This window comes from Halichoeres trimaculatus, unplaced genomic scaffold, assembly GCF_033239565.1.
Source record: "Halichoeres trimaculatus isolate MK-OKI-2021-1 unplaced genomic scaffold, fHalTri1.1 fHalTri1_scaffold_6, whole genome shotgun sequence".
NCBI classification, from domain to species: domain Eukaryota; kingdom Metazoa; phylum Chordata; class Actinopteri; order Labriformes; family Labridae; genus Halichoeres; species Halichoeres trimaculatus.
Window position 1 is genome coordinate 8,721,717 of NW_027437184.1, and position 16,116 is coordinate 8,737,832.

Genomic DNA, 16,116 nt, shown 5'->3' on the forward strand with positions numbered 1-16,116 from the left:
TTCATATTTATATTCAAGAGTTTCCTGTACAACTTGTTAAAATTACGGGCTGACTCTCTACAACCTGTAAAAAGATACTAATAGATTTCTTTGTTTTATTACAAAACATATTCAGAGATATGTACAAAAGTTCACAAAATATGGAGCACTGAAGCAAAGAAAAACTCATTTACAACAAAAAACAACTTTTGAAGTGAGAGATGTAAGGATTGTAAATCTGTTGTGATGTTTCAACCCAAAAAGCTTTTAAGACAAAATCTTCAGATCATGTAACGAGCGCTGCAGCCTCCTTTTGGTTCCAGCAGGACTTAGAACTACATGTTCTGTGTAACTCACTCATACAATTCTGAAAATAATGCAATGCTGACTTTATATTTACATATTTCTACACAATAAAACACACAGTCACATTGTAAGTGTACAGCAGGAAATCTCAGTGTCTATGGGAACGATCTCTGTCTCTGTCCATCTCTCGCCTTCTGTCGTTGTCTCTGTCAGTCTCTCTTCTTCTATCTCCATCTCTGTCCCTGTCTGCTTCTCTTCTTCTATCTCCGTCTCTGTCCCTGTCTGCTTCTCTTCTTCTATCTCCGTCTCTGTCCCTGTCTGCTTCTCTTCTTCTATCTCCGTCTCTGTCCCTGTCTGCTTCTCTTCTTCTGTCCATCTCTCTCTTCCTGTCATCGTCCCGATCCGACTCTTTCCTCTGTTCACCGTCTCTCTCCCAATCCGTCTCTCTTCTTCTTTCTCTGTCTGGCTCTCTTTTCCTCTCATACTCTCTCTCCATCTCTCTCCTCCTGTCTCCTTCTCTCTCTCTACTCCTGTCTCTATTCCTCCTCCGCTCCTCCTCTCTCTGCAAATCCATCTCTCTCCTCCTCTCCTCCTCTCCCCTCGGTCTTTCATTCTCCCTTGCCACTCTCTGTCCGTTCTGTTGTCCTCCTGGTGGTGCTCCCCTCTGGTTGTACTTATCGTAGGCAGCGTCCTGCTTCTCCTCCTTGACTCTGACTACAGGAGGAGGAGAAGGAGGGGAAGAGGAAGAAGAGGAGTGTCGTACTCTGCTCCCCCTCTCTTTCTCCTTCTCTTTTTCTGCCTTCTTCTTCTCTTTCTTTTCTTTCTTCTTTTTCTTCTTCTCTTTCTTGTCTGCAAAAGAAAAAGCAAACATGTATCACAAATTGATTCATGTAGTTGGAGATTAACTGAGCTACACTGCCTCACAGTGGAAAAACACAGTAATTACATGCATAATTACTACCACACAAAAAAAAAATCCTAAAAATGCCACTTGAGGCCATTTCACCTTTCTTTGCTTTCTTCACAGGGATGGCGTACTGCTCTTCCTCTTCTGAAGAGGAGGAGGGTGGTGGGGGGACTTTGGGGGCACAGCCCTGCTCTCTCAGCTGTTTGGTGATGTCATCAATGTCCTCTGAGTCTTTGGGAGGGCGGTAGTCTTTGACATGGTCCACACGGATGGTCCTACCTTTAATCTGACAACAAACACACAACAGAGTGAGCTTGGACTGAAAAATGAGAGGAAAACAAAGACACTTTAATGTTTCTCACACAGACAAAATTATTTGGTTGATGTTTGGTGTATGAACTCAAGGAATTAAACAGTGCCTGTAAGATGTTTTTAGATGTATCACCTTGATGCCGTTGAAGTTGTCCACAGCAAGGATGGTGCTTCGCTGGTCCTCGTAGCAAAGGAAGCAGAAACCTTTGGACTTCCCCGTCTTCTTGTCTCGAACTAAGTTGATGTTAACGACTTCTCCGTACCTGCAGTGAGGAAAGGAAAGTCAGTCTGATGGTATAATCTACAGGCGATTCAGTGTGAAGCAGTGTCAGGATGAAGGAACTTACTGAGAGAAAACACAGATAATGTCGCCTTCAGTCAGCTCATAAGGGAATCCTCCTGTAGGAACAAAACACCATGTGTAAGTATTTGTCAGCTCTCAGAGGAAGTAAACAAAGAGGAAATACTCATCAAGGCAGGATAGTGTCACTTTACCAATAAAAATCCAGGCGCTGTCTTTGTACTCAGTGTGCCAAGACACAGACTCATTCACACCGAGGTTGGCCTCCCGCTCGTTCAGCTCATTTATCAACTTCACCTTTGTCAGTGGACTGAAAACAGAGAGGAGGGGAAAAGGTTGTTTTCTCGTGTTATAAAACTAATTTGATCAGAAATACTCTCGCTTGAAGTTGGCTCTGTTCTAGGAGTTCTCTGCCCCTTCTACTTGGAATGCCAAAATATGTTTGGGGGAAACCACGCCATCACTCTCTTTGTGTATTCACAAAGCAGGGAGAGCAGCAGCAAAGACCCTGAGTTACAGAACTGAGCGAGCATAAGTAACACACATATATGTGACATTTGTAAAATCAGATGCAGCCTAAAAGTAGAGGCTTTGATGGAGGTGGGTGGCAGTAAAACTTGTCTTTATGGCCTGTCTGAGCAGGCTACACTCAACATTTATCATTAATCTGACTCTTAGAGGATAAAGCGCAGTGATAATGTCGTAAAATTGTACATAAAAGTGTTAGTTCTCATTTTTTTATCAGTAATTTTTATAATTTGGTATGATCTTTTGTGAAGCCCCAAATTCAAGAGCTGGGTTACAATACATGAATTTCATACTATATGTATATGGGTAAAGTGCTTCCCGTTTTAGTTTCTAAAAGAGCACCACGATGAATTTTCAATATCTAAATTATTTCGTTCAAGTTTTAGGCAATGTTTATTTGATATGCAACACTATTGTTTTGATTTCTATAAAACTCTCAGAGTGTTTCCTTGCATGCACAAACTTCATTGACAACAAAAAGTATTAACTAAGGAGTGGTTATAATATTACATTGTATATTCAAACTTTACATTAGACTTCGTACAATTAGATGTCACTTTTAGGCTCTAACCTACAAATCGTCATAAATCCAGCATGTATGGAGGATAATAACGGAAGACATCACGCGAAGCTTATTGAATTTTGAGGATAAGAAGAGAAGTAGTCACAAGGAAAGACAGCAATACAAATTTCCCCCTTTTCAAATTAACAAAACAAACAGTGCCGAATTTTTGGCCTATACCTAAATGTTTAGAATAAAGCTAAATGTAAGCCTTATGACGATTGTTTTCCCGTTACTTCAGTAGAAACTTTTACTTGTAGCATTCATATACAAGGTTCGGATAACGCGCGCCAGACAGCCGTTGGAGCCGTTTAGCATGTTAGCATCGTAAAGAATAGCACTACCATAGTGGTATGAATTGAAGCTAACTCACAGATATACTTAAATGCGTTTACGTCATATATTTTTAAATCAGAACTCGTACTTACTTCATGGTGAGGTAGATTGTATGAGCAGATCAGATACAACAATGTTATAGAGGAAATGTCGTGCTTGACGATATGAACTACTTCCATGTGGTATATCCCCTCTGCTGCCACCCTCTGTTTGGATGACAAGTTACGGTCATCTAACTTTCCAAATAAAGTTATTGATCAGGAGGTGAAAAATGTTTTTGTGGGGAACCAGCACAATAATACCAAGTGATACTAGATTATGCAAGAATCTGTTTGTGAACGTGTTCGAGTTAAGTATCCCAAGAAAAAAACGTTCAGTTTTGTTGGGCAGTCCGCCCGTTCAACAGGTGGCGCTGTAGGCCTTTTCCATAATCTGCTGACCCGGATTCTAAACATCTTTCACTGACAGAAAGATAGCAAGTCACATATTGAAGTATATTTCGGTTGATTGTTTTATGTTTTAGTGAAGTAATATGTACACCTAATGATTTGATAACGTCTTTAATCTTGTAAATAGCTCTGATGTGCTTTTATGCTCGCTTTCGGGCTTCCACCACTGTTGTACAGTTTTGTTTTAGATATTAACACTACCGTCCATGGATATATAATCTACTGTCAAAGTAAGTAAGCATTTTCTCTCCATTTCTTCAGCTGGAAAACAACGTAAGGTAGTTTAAATTTTAAAAACGGGGTAAATTTTCTTGCAATTTCATTTTATTGAGATCCTTTTCACGTCATTAAACTTATTTTGCATGTTTTAAATTTGTTTTTATGCATAAATGACACCTTTTTAACTAGTTTTTGAATTCGACCATTGACAAAGTTGACTACATGCACCATATGTTGTAGTTTTGGTTTGATTTGTTCTTTTGCTACCCCTCTAACTGATAATTTTACAGTGACTCACTGCATGGTTAAACGAAAACTACGAGTATTCATTACTGAATACAAGATCAATGATACAGTCAATGTCCCAATTTGTCTTAATATAAGCATGCCCACTAAATGCTTGTTGGTGCAAGAACCTTTTCATGAACTGGAAGAGCCTAAATTAGTTGTATATAAATGGAATTTGGTTGGAGATTGCTATTGCACTGTTAAGAAAAAGGCATTTAGCCTGGCTGGTATCAGCTCTCTGTTCAAGAATAATTTAAGTCAACCACAGTGAATTTAGGTGACTATATAGATTAAATTACTCAATTGATGGTTCATAAACAATTGCAACCTACAATCGCCAACAGAGGGAGCAAATGTACGACAGACGCTTGTATCAAAGAAACAAAAATATGAACATTGCTCATTTTAGCTTGTGTTTAGTGATGCAAGCCTGTTTCTGTGTCTCTGTCTTTTCTTTGTGTCAGCAGGATGATCTCTCAGGTCTTCATCTTGTCTTCAAAGGGGGATCACCTCATCTACAAAGACTGTATCCTTCATTTTTTTAAATCCATGCATTAGTTCACATTAATAGCCGTGGTTCTTCACAAGGCCTCCTGCTTTAGAATTTCAGACTTACAGAATAAATATTTTAAAAAAAATGGATAAATTAAATCCTGCATTTGCAGACAGAATTGTACTCAAGGTGTTGATTATTATTATTATTGAAAACCTCTTTAACTTCCCTATTAGTCAGAGGAGAAGCAGGAAGTGATGCTGTCAATATTTTCTACGAGAAGGTCACAGCATTGACGGGAGACCAGCCTCCTGTTGTCATGGTAAAACTATGCTAATGTGTGTATTTGATGTTTTTTGGCCTTCAGAGATCCTCTTCCTGCAGCATCATAAATAATGTCAATGCTTAATGGGTTTTCCACATTAACTTCACCTGGGGCCTTGTGTCGTTATTTACATCTTGAAGTCTGCACCCTGAACGCACCATGAGCCCTGTTTTTATTCTTACAGAGTCACAAAGATCTGCACTTCGTCCACGTCAGACAAGGAGGGCTGTACTGGGTTGCCACAACATCATATGATTCCTCCCCATTTACTGTCATCGAGTTCCTCAACAGGTACACCACACTAATCCTTATAAAGAAGCAAAACATGTAACAAATATTGAAATAAGTATAGGAACAATGTGAAAAATCAGTTTCTCATAACAAAATAAAACATTAAATGAATATTTTTTTTATTAATGATATACTAAATAACTGAGACAGACAGTTAAACTGGAATACGTATTACAGGACTGTTAAATACAGTATATATGAATGGTAATTCTCTTAAAGTGTTTGTGAGAATCGAAGGTTCTTGCTATTTCAATAACTACCCGAAAATTTTCAAACACAGGGATCAAAAAGGTGCAGTATTTCATAAATGGATTAAATAATCTGTGTGTGATTCTGTGTTTCAGGCTAACAGCTCTGGTGAAAGATTACTGTGGCAGCCTGTCAGAGAAATCTGTGCAGATGAACTTTGCTCTCATCTATGAGCTGCTGGACGAGATTGTGGTGAGTCTCCCTTTGGCAGGTCACTCTTCTGACTCAGAGCAGGACTGAAGCTGCAGTCAGGAATGCTGGGGGAAAAGTTGTTATAGGGACTGCAAATGTAAATTATCTTTAAGCTAACTTTGGTACATTGCATCAAATGGTGACATTAATGTTAAATATTGTACATGGTCCTTTAATAAATAAATAAAACTGAATTAAATTTTACTGATGATGATTTTTTTAGTTTTGCCACAGCTGATTACACATCATTAGCCTCAGAACACTACACTCACTATTTTAATAATTTATGTCATTTCTGTCTCATGGACATCTCCAACTGTAGGGGTTAAAGAAGTTGAGTTTGATGTTTAAGAAAGCTGCACCTCTGAATGATAAGCTAACTTTAAGAGGCTAAAATAACTCTCCTTGTCTTTTTCTTTGTGTCTGTCAGGACTATGGTTACATCCAGACGACATCCTCTGACGTCCTGAAGAACTTCATCCAGACTGAAGCCGTCTCCTCCAAACCATTCAGCCTGTTTGACCTCAGCAATGTCGGCCTGGTGTGTCATCTTAAAACCTTAATGTGACTTTGAAGTATATTCTATTAAAAATTTAATGCAATGGTGCAGTTTTTAAAGGAGCTCTGTTGTTTTTTATTTTCTCAGTTTGGAGCAGAGACGCAGCAGAGTAAAGTAGCTCCAAGCTCTGCAGCCACCAGACCCATCCAGTCCAGTAGAGAACAGGTACACAACCAGCTGGTGTAGGAAACCTTTCAATGTTCCTTGTTTTAAGGGGAACTGTCAGATTTATAACAGAAGAAATAAATAACAAGGAGTGTGACTCAAAAATTGAGATTCAGTCTTAATTTGTTCAGTGCATGCTTGACTTAAACCAAGTCAAGTAAGTTAAAAAAATAATAAAAGCCTTGACAGGCAAATGACACCATTCTTGACTCCTTTCAGAGTTTATTCCAACAAAAGAGGAGCATGATGATTAATTGAATGTATTAAACTTTACTTCATTCTGATCTGCTCTATGTTTCAGTGCACAAACTAACATTTAAAGTTGAGGATGTATAAACCTTCTCAATTCTGCAAAAATTGTAACAAACATCTGACCACTCATCTATAAATCCATTCAAGCCTGAGTTGTTTTGATTATGTATCATCTATATTTAGCTAGAGTTTGACCGTGGATTGAAGGATAATGACAATCTGTCACCGCCAACAGATTTCAATTGTTTTTCAGAGTGTTTCAAAAATAACCAGTCAATGTTCCAGTAAATAGTCACGTCCCTGCTGGACAGCAGACTTCCTGAAATACAGTGAATATTTTCCATGAATATGTTTTTTTTTCCAGGGAGGAAAGAGCGAGATATTTGTGGACGTGATTGAGAGGATGTCAGTCGTCATCGGCTCCAATGTGAGTAACAAGAACGGGACACAAACGTCAGTCAGAGCAGAATTATGATTTTTAAAATATCCTCTTATCAAAACCTGAAATTATTATGAGGTGTTAAGTTTTTCCAGTCTTCAATCTGTCATCAAACTTCTTAAAGGCCATTAACTGTGTTCATTTTCATTTTTACTTATGCCAACAATGGCCTGATCAGTTCCTCTTTAAACACAAACACAAACAAATCAGAAAAAACACAGAAAAAAAGAGGAAAAATTTAGAAAAAGGCAGCAAAATTTAAACATTAAAATAATGATTTCTGACATAGAAAGGCAACTTGAGTACAAGTGTGAAACAGAGTTTGAATTTAAAGACCATATTTCCAGACAGTCGTCCAACAGAGGAGCAGATGTACTTTGGGACTGTGCTCTATAAAAAGAGCTTCACCAAACAAACTTTAATTACTTATAATCATGATTTTGATTACTGCCATTATGATGGTGATGATGATGATGTTGGTTTGTGCTGCAGGGAGTCGTGATGAAGGCCGACGTCGAGGGAGAGATCAGAGTCAAGTGCTACATGCCAAGCTGCTCAGGTTAGATTCTGCATCAACATTTTGTTCCCTGATTCTCTTTCCTGGTTTGATAGTCAAGTATTGAATTTTTAAACATTGGTGTTCTTGTGTGTTTAAACTTGATAAATGTCAAAACTCTACTTTCTAACACGGTGTCCTGATTTGAGCAGAGATGAGGATCGGACTGAATGAGGAGTTCAGCATCGGCAAGTCGGAGCTCAGAGGTAACGCTCCCACACACGCAGTAGTCTTATCACAGATTTTAATAACACTTCCTGTATCACCTGAAGTGAACTCTAGATCAGCTGATCTGATGATAAAACAGTAAATATTTTTTTAAACCCATCAAAGGATACAGGACCCTGGACCCTGTTATAAGTTCAGATTTATCTAATGTAATATGTGACTCAAGGTGCTGTCAGAAAGTCAGCAAACACTGGATCATGTTACTACTTCTTCATGGTCACATTTTCTGTTGGATACATCAACACACACACACACACACACACACACACACACACACACACACACACACACACACACACACACACACACACACACACACACACACACACACACACACACACACACACAATGTTTTTATTCTGTCAGCTTTATTGAACAGGTGAACATAATTTCCTCCACTCTTTAATTTCCTGCTGTTGTGTTTTCATGGCGCCAGACAGCAGCGTCAAACAGTCAAACACGCACGTTGAGTCAGTTTTGACTGACAGATACACACTGTTTATCCTGTACTTCACTGTTTGTCAATGATAAGCTTTTTAGAAGACTTCTTAAATCTTAAAGTTCTTCTATTTTTCGAGATAAATCAAAATAAATTTTCTTAGAAAATACTTTCTCTTTTTTTGAAGTTATCTTAAAGATATATTTTAAATCTTTTTTTTGCGGAGCTGATAAAGCTCTATAAACAAAGGTCAGCTTTGTGCTGATGATGTTAGATTTGACATCCTGAGCTGTTTTGGTTTTTGTTATAAGTTTGTTTTTTATTTAACTGAATGATCAAAAAGTCTGGAAAGTGACCAATTTGAGCAACAGTTTGACACAGAGTCTGCCACACACATGCTAACACCTTTTAACAGCTTAGCATATCTCCTTTTCTCTGCTGCCTGATCTATGTGTTTTTTCAGGTGTTAGTCAGTCTCACACTTAATAACTTTGTGTGTTTTTCCTCCTCAGGTTACGGGTCTTCTGTTCGAGTCGACGAGTGCAGTTTCCACCAGGCAGTCCGACTAGATGAATTTGACAGCAACCGGATCCTGAAACTGTGTCCCAGTCAGGGAGAGGTGCTTTCTGAGTCACTGGATTCCATCTTGTTTTGTTCTGTTGTGTCTGTGCTGACTGTTTTTTTATTCTTCCTCTTCTCTATCATCTGTCATTCTGCAGCAAACGGTGATGCAGTACCAGCTGAGTGACAATCTTCCCTCAGCTCCTCCTTTTAGACTCTTCCCGACTATTGAGAGAGACAGCGGAGGAAGGTAGAGTCACACAGAAATCATGAGCGTTTAAAGTTCAGCAGAAAAGGCTGAGGATGGTGTCAGAGGGGTGTCAGTGTAACTGCTACAAGTAACCGAGCAAAACCACAGAATTAACAAATGAGTCTCAACTCTAATTGATGTTTTTTCATGTTGCATCTCCAGGTTTGCACACGTCTTCTATCCAGTTATAGCTTCCTGTTCATGCATAGATTCAGAATCCCTTTCATTTATCACTACTGGAAACATCATTTTATAGAGATATTAGTCTTTCAAGACATGAAATGTGGAGAGTAGTGGTGGGTTATGAAGTGATTTTGCACAGGGAGCATTATTTGATCAAAAATATTGGTGTATTAAGACACCAGTTTTATAATAGATTACCAAAACATGCTCAATCTATTCTTACAGCGCACTAAACTCCGCTTGTTATTACAAAAAATCATGAATAAAGAGCACAAACTGACCACCTCTGCCAATAATTCCCATTTTGGTGGCGTTTTTGGACATGGCAGCAAAATTCGACAGAACACCAGGCTCATAGTCTAAACATTGCAAACTATAAATATCGTCTTTAATCAAATAGAATTTCCAAATTTTATTTGAGAGTATATTTTGCTTGACTTTAACTGTTTATAAAATGCCATAAAAGTCTATATTCCTTAACCAGAGTGTCTATTTAGAGTTCTAAATTGATTTTAAGCTCCTCAAAGTATGTTATCTTTTCTTGTTCTTGCCTCTGTGTGGTTTTATGACACTCCAGTTTTATTTTTCTGCCAGTGTAAAGCACTTTTGCGCTATAAAAATGAAGTTCTTAGTAGAATAGATGAAAATTTGGGTTCATTCTTTGATGTGGTAGAAAGATTTTTAAACCATTGATTGGTTTCCTCACCCCCACTGGGAATTATTTGGTTATAATTGTAATTGTTCAGATGTAAAACTATAATCTAAAGGCTTATTACCCAATATCAGAATATTAAAACTCTGTCAGAAATGGTTAAAACTCAAAGCTTTGTTTTGTTCTGTGTAGGCTGCTGATGTACCTGAAGCTGCGCTGTGATCTGCCACCAAAGAGGTGAGCTTTTATTTTAAACACTTTAAACATGGAAGAGTTGGGAATAGATACTAGTGGTTTGCAAGTTGTTTGTCACGAAACAGAAAAGGGTATTCAAATATCCAAACTTCTGACTCAAGTCTGGGGACAAGATGCTGTTAAATGCTAATTCAGTCTCAAGTAAAACTTCTTTGTAAAGGACTGTACAAAGTTAATCACGTTCCTTTGAAATGTGTCTACAGTGGAAAAACAAGATGATGAAATAATGTCGTCATTGTTTTCTCTCGACAGCGCTGCAATCAACGTGTGTGCATCTATCCCCGTCCCTAAAGGCTCTGTGAGGTCAGTCGCGTCATTCAAATCAGCTGCTGCTCCCTGTGTCTCATGTTTGTTATTTAAACGAGTCCATATGCAAAATCTCCTCCTGAGGCCGTTCTGCTTCTCTTCTGTTGGTTTTTATTTGAATATGACTCTGCGTTTTTAACTCTCTGGAGCTGTCTCGTCTCTGACTTTATAAATTCAGAAATGCTTCAGTCCAGGTGGAAAGTCACTGACAGAGAGTCACGTGTCTCCATCAGAAAATCGAATGTTAAAAGCGGATAATGGGGGGTGTTTGTCCTTAAAAGACAAAGAAATATTGACAAAGAAAGATAGATTAGAATGAGGCGCTCCTTTATTTGTTATTTAAAGTTAGGGAAATGTGAGTCAATGATTCATGAAGGGTTAGGTGCTCTGACATGTGAGCTAGGTTTGCGTTCTGATCTGTCTCTGCTTGAACCCTCCATCCAGAATAAAACAATGACAACTCTACACATTTGTTCAGTTTTAGCTGTTCTTAAATGAAGAATAAGGATTGATACTCATTATCATAAAGGATCTGGCTTTGTGCTTTTCAAAACTAAAAATAAAGTGGCCCCGGCCATCAGGCTGTGGGTTTTGTTCGACCCTTCAACATAAAACAAAGGACCTCGTGCTTCACAACACACAAACTGTAAAATTAGATTTGTAAGTTACATTTTCCATCATTCAAGATCATTTCCTGGATCAGACACAGCTAAAGGAAATAGTCTCAGTTTATCTGTATTTACCTCACATTACATTAGGGAAAACAAAGACCTCACTGGATTGTTTGCAACCAACAAGGCGTTTAGTGAGGTGGAGAAGAGCTTTGAATCAGCTTTGTGGGTGGTTTCAAACAAAGTGGCAACAATCAGCTGTGAGAGATGAAGCAGATGCAGAAGTGCTCAAAACTGCAGTTCCTCAAGTGTCCACCTGAGGCTGGTTCTATAAGCACTGGAGACCCCATACACACCAATTCAAAACAGCTCATTTTTACAGCAGACATGAATGTTTGAAGGCTGGTTCAAGTATGATGTCAGTCTGAATCTTTTATTTCTCCATCTGCACACACTGGACAGTGATTATTTTGTACAACTCAGCAGTTTTGAGGATATTAAGATCACGTTTCAGAGGCCCAGGTGAGCACCCTGGGGCTGTTAATGAGGAGGCTCAAAGCCATCAAACATAACTCAGCTCATACTGAAAGTAAATAGACTTTGGTGTTGTTTATTGATAAGGTAAACCTTTTGAAGCTGAACTTTCCATTCAAATGATCTGTTTCTTTATCCATTTCTGCTTTTTGATGAGTTTTTCCGCTTGCCCTAAACAATAAATTTGCTGCTGTTTCCTGCTGTAACATACATGAGAGGAAAAACTGCCTCGTTACAATAGGTGGTGCTATGAATATGACACAGTCCTTGAGGGCAATTTTGAGCGGCCACTATCCAAGAACAATAATAATTCCTTACACCATGGAAATTTTGGTCCAGTAATTTACAATTACTCAATTCATCTTATCTACAAGGAGTATCTTTGTGACTTTCAGGATGAGGATGCATCTTTGCCACACCAACAGATCACTCACTCTAACATGGGTAAAATGTCCCTCCACTCTCCTCACATGAATCACACGTAAAGCTTCCAGAGCGGCTGCTTTTATTATATGCCGGGGTATAGCAGCATATACTGAAACATGACGCATAAAGAACCACTCTGTTGTTTGCTAATGTACAAACTGACAGGTTTAAATCACATGAAAGCTCTCAGAAAGATTAACAATCAAATCACCTCATGTGTGTGCATGTGTGTGTGTGTGTGTGTGTGTGTGTGTGTGTGTGTGTGTGTGTGTGTGTGTGTGTGTGTGTGTGTGTGTGTGTGTGTGTGTGTGTGTGTGTGTGTGTGTGTGTGTGTGTGTGTGTACATGTACATGAAGGCTTTTCTACATCACTGCCTCTCACATTGTCTCTGCAGCACTGCAGAAACATCTGCTTGTGATCTTTGACCTCTTCAGGGGCCACCTGGAATTTCTAACAGGAGTTTAATCTTTCACAGCAGGTTGTGTGAAGAAGCTGAGGTTATTTTTTTTCTTTGTGCGTGTGTGTATGCGGGTGTGCGTGTGTTCAGTTTGTCTCAGGAGCTCAGTAGTCCGGATCAGAGCGCAGAGCTGAAGCTCCAGAGTCGAGCCGTTGAGTGGAAGATCCCTCGATTTACCGGAGGAACGCAACTGTCTGCACTGTTCAAGGTGACCACATGCGTAAATGTCTCCATGATGCTTCAGTTTCTCACTCAGAGAATATATAGTTTTATTTCAACTCTTAACAAATCACATCAGTTCAATGGGGATGAGGCAGTTTGAGACTGAAATGAACAAACCTTCACTTGTCTCTTTTTCCTTCCTCCCGTCTCCAGCTGGAGGTTCCTGGTCTCAGCTCGGCCTCCATGCTGGAGGTTGGCCCTGTTGGTCTGAGCTTCGAGCTGCCTAAAGTCACCGTCACAGGGCTCCAAATCCGCTTCCTCCGCCTGTCACCTGTCCAGCCTGGCCCGTCGCAGCGCTGGGTCCGCTACGTCACACACTCCGACTCCTACATCATCAGAGTTTAACCTTAAAATCTCATCAGTTTCATGATGGAGCAGCAGAGCAATTAAGTCTCATAGACTGGTAATAGCTCTTATACGTGGTCTTTATAAATGGAAGGTCTAATCTGTGCTGTGATTTTTGTGTAGTGACATGCTGGCTGTAAATTCTTACTTTTTGAGAAGCTGGACTTAAATTCAATTCTTGGTAAAGACAGAAAAACACACTGTCTTCATTCTGAGAAATCACATTCAGAAGGACAGAGCCAGGGTACCTGAAACATTTTTATTTTTAGTCAGAGGAGGAGGTTGCTCTTCACCAGTAAAGACTCTCAGTAGAGTGCTTATGCTGTCTTTTTGGGGTCCACCTGTGTTCCTGTGTGGAGACTTCCACTGAGTTCAGCAATGGGCAGTTTCTATGCAGATGTGTATCTCTTCCTGGAACCATTTAATATGACAACCCTGTCAGCTATTGTAGCCTTCATATTTATATGGACTATTCTGTTGGTAACTTTGGGTTTGAAAAGAGGAGTATTTGATCAAAAAACAGCTCTAGGCAAGGTTAAATTACTTCATACTAACTATATTTTGCTCAAAAAGCACATCTATGACCTAATGAGGGGGAAAGAAACAGTCCACACTGCTGCTCATCTCTTTACAGGTCACTTAGGTTCTCTTAAGGTTGTCTGTTTCCAGAGGAGTGTTACCTGGCTGCAAAAAAAAAAAAATTACCACATGAAACACATAACTTAGGGGGAAATTAAACCTGTTATTAACCTTGCTTCTACCTATAGTGGGAATTCTTAAGTCGTTGAAAAATTCACAGAACCAAACTCAACAGCCAGCTGTACAAATGTATGTATCTATACCATGGCATTTATATGTTTGTAAATAAATGTTTGTCTGCAAATAAATGTGAAGTGAAATATTGAATCCATCAGTTTGGTCTTGACTTTGGGAGACGTGTCTGGTGTCTGTTTGTTGTACGGCTTTGTCCAAATAGTATTGACCATTCAGGGTTCAGAGTTCTGTTTGGAGAGCAAGAGTGGGAGGAGGCCAGTGTTTAGATTTCCTAACTTCCTGGAATCCATCAGAAATGGTGGATCCCACCTCTGTTCATCAAACAAAAGTTTGAGGAGTAGTTTTCTTCTCCTCTTTATGACAGACCTGACAAAGTTGGACTATTGACTTTAATCTGCATCATGATGTTTTTATTAACAGGAAGTAAGTAAGCCTGAGAAAAACCTCAGTGTAACTTACTACTTACAGTAAAACTGAGACTTGCGACAAACTGATGAACAGACACTTCTCCAGACAAATGAACCAAGATATGACAATTTGTCTTTTTTACATACCTGGGAAGACACTTCTTTTCTTTTGATGCAGCACACAGAAAATGAGGTCTTGTCTGAAAGTTTTTTTCATCTGCAACCCCTGGCTCCAGAGAAGTTTGCCAAAGTTTCCAGAAGCATTTGTCAGCGTCACATGATGGACTGTTCTTTCAGTGAGGAAGCATGTTTACAGTTTCAGCTCCAAAATTCATGGACACAGACTTTTTAGTCCAGCCAGCAGTATTTATCAAACAGAAAGTGGAAAGCAGAAATTTAAGGGCATTCTAAATTACCAGTGATCTGTTTCACTTCTCCTTTTTGGACTTCCATTTTGGGTCAGTGATTAACTTTTTGTGGTTTTGGGCCTTTGCGAAACACACTTTGACATTTAAAAGGTGATAAAAGTCATGTTACAGTTAAAGAAGTGTCACCCACAGGGAGTGTTTCAAAAGTCAGCTGAAAAGAAGGATGAGGATGGTGAGAAAAAGTCTCTTCCTGGTCTGCTGAAACCTGCAGTGACAGGATTTGGAGCAGAGAAAACATCCTGGAAAAAAGAAACTGTACAAACACAAACTGCACCTCACACAGTCTGATTAACATCTCACATCCTGTAAGAAAGCTCAGCCTTTACAAAGTAACTTAAACCCTATGTTGTTGAGATAGGATATCCCATTTGTGCACCTTGACTTGCAGTCTGTACCTTTCTTTAACTCTCCTTTGGAAAACACTGACTTCCTTTTCACTGTGACAGCTGATCTATCTGAGGTTACACAGCAGGTTGTATCAAAATGATGAGCTGAGCTAGATAAGAAACAGCTGCACCCTGAGGAACATTAGTGTTAAACTTTGATTAAAGGTGCATTTGGGATGTTTATCCCAATTCACAACTAGTTAAAACAGCAAACCAATTGGCAATGACATTTATTGACATATACAACTCACTGCTGCAAGTGAGGTACGTTGCTAAGGCTTTCCAATTGTTTAAAACCATGACTGGGATTCAAAAACTTCATTGGCTACCCAATGGCTTCTTCAATGCAAGCCAAAGGTTTTACTTTGAATATGAAATAAATCTGCTCAGTTTATTTTCCAACTCGCCTCAGTTGAGGTTTGGACTGGTAGGGACCATCCATCATTTTCACTGTTCCTTTTAAAAAAGGACAAAGACCTTGTCTCCTTATCATGGCTCTCTTCTGGGTAAATTTAGCATTATGACATACTGATAACTTTTTTATTTATTTTATATATTTTGGGGGGTATTTTACTGACCAGTAGTATAAAACCAATACTAACCAACCAATGAAACCTCTTAAATATGCCAAGCATCCTTATAATTTTTTTTTTTTTTTACTTTATTTTTTTAATCAGAGTCAAAACTCAACATTTATTGAATTGAATTGTCAAATAATAATAGTAATGATAATAAAGCAAATAACCAAAAGAAAAAAAAATACATACATTTATACATAAACACTCATACATACACACAAACGTATATTAAAAAATAAATAAATAATAAAAATACACTGAGGAGGAGATATACATACCTATGCGCATTTGATAGATAGGCTTAATTACTGTATTCATCCATTTTAGTCTTAGTCCTTAAGTAGTTCATATTTTTCGGTAATTGGT

At 38.8% G+C, this 16,116-nt stretch overlaps 2 protein-coding genes across 3 annotated transcripts; one reads left to right on the plus strand and one right to left on the minus strand.

The window, feature by feature from the left end:
• Nucleotides 1-112: 112 nt before the first annotated feature.
• On the minus strand, nucleotides 113-3,427 carry rbmx2 (RNA binding motif protein X-linked 2). Its single transcript, XM_074671845.1, has 6 exons — nucleotides 3,324-3,427; nucleotides 2,000-2,115; nucleotides 1,852-1,903; nucleotides 1,638-1,767; nucleotides 1,292-1,478; nucleotides 113-1,134 (listed from the first exon to the last, which is right to left on the minus strand). Exons 1-6 carry the CDS (start codon nucleotides 3,326-3,328, stop codon nucleotides 434-436), a joined length of 1,191 nt encoding a protein of 396 aa, XP_074527946.1. The 5' UTR covers nucleotides 3,329-3,427; the 3' UTR covers nucleotides 113-433.
• Nucleotides 3,428-3,677: 250 nt separating this feature from the next.
• ap4m1 (adaptor related protein complex 4 subunit mu 1) lies at nucleotides 3,678-14,083 on the plus strand. Of its 2 annotated transcripts, none has more exons than XM_074673172.1 (16): nucleotides 3,678-3,910; nucleotides 4,652-4,713; nucleotides 4,917-5,002; nucleotides 5,190-5,296; nucleotides 5,641-5,737; nucleotides 6,168-6,278; nucleotides 6,384-6,461; nucleotides 7,078-7,140; nucleotides 7,645-7,711; nucleotides 7,861-7,914; nucleotides 8,888-8,994; nucleotides 9,095-9,186; nucleotides 10,214-10,258; nucleotides 10,529-10,579; nucleotides 12,701-12,818; nucleotides 12,986-14,083. In XM_074673172.1, the coding sequence occupies exons 2-16, from the start codon at nucleotides 4,656-4,658 to the stop codon at nucleotides 13,175-13,177; spliced, it is 1,326 nt and encodes a 441-aa protein (XP_074529273.1). In that variant the 5' UTR covers nucleotides 3,678-3,910; nucleotides 4,652-4,655; the 3' UTR covers nucleotides 13,178-14,083. The 2 variants fall into 2 exon arrangements, with proteins under 2 accessions (XP_074529273.1, XP_074529272.1); XM_074673171.1 differs by having other exon boundaries at nucleotides 4,655-4,713.
• Nucleotides 14,084-16,116: the final 2,033 nt, after the last annotated feature.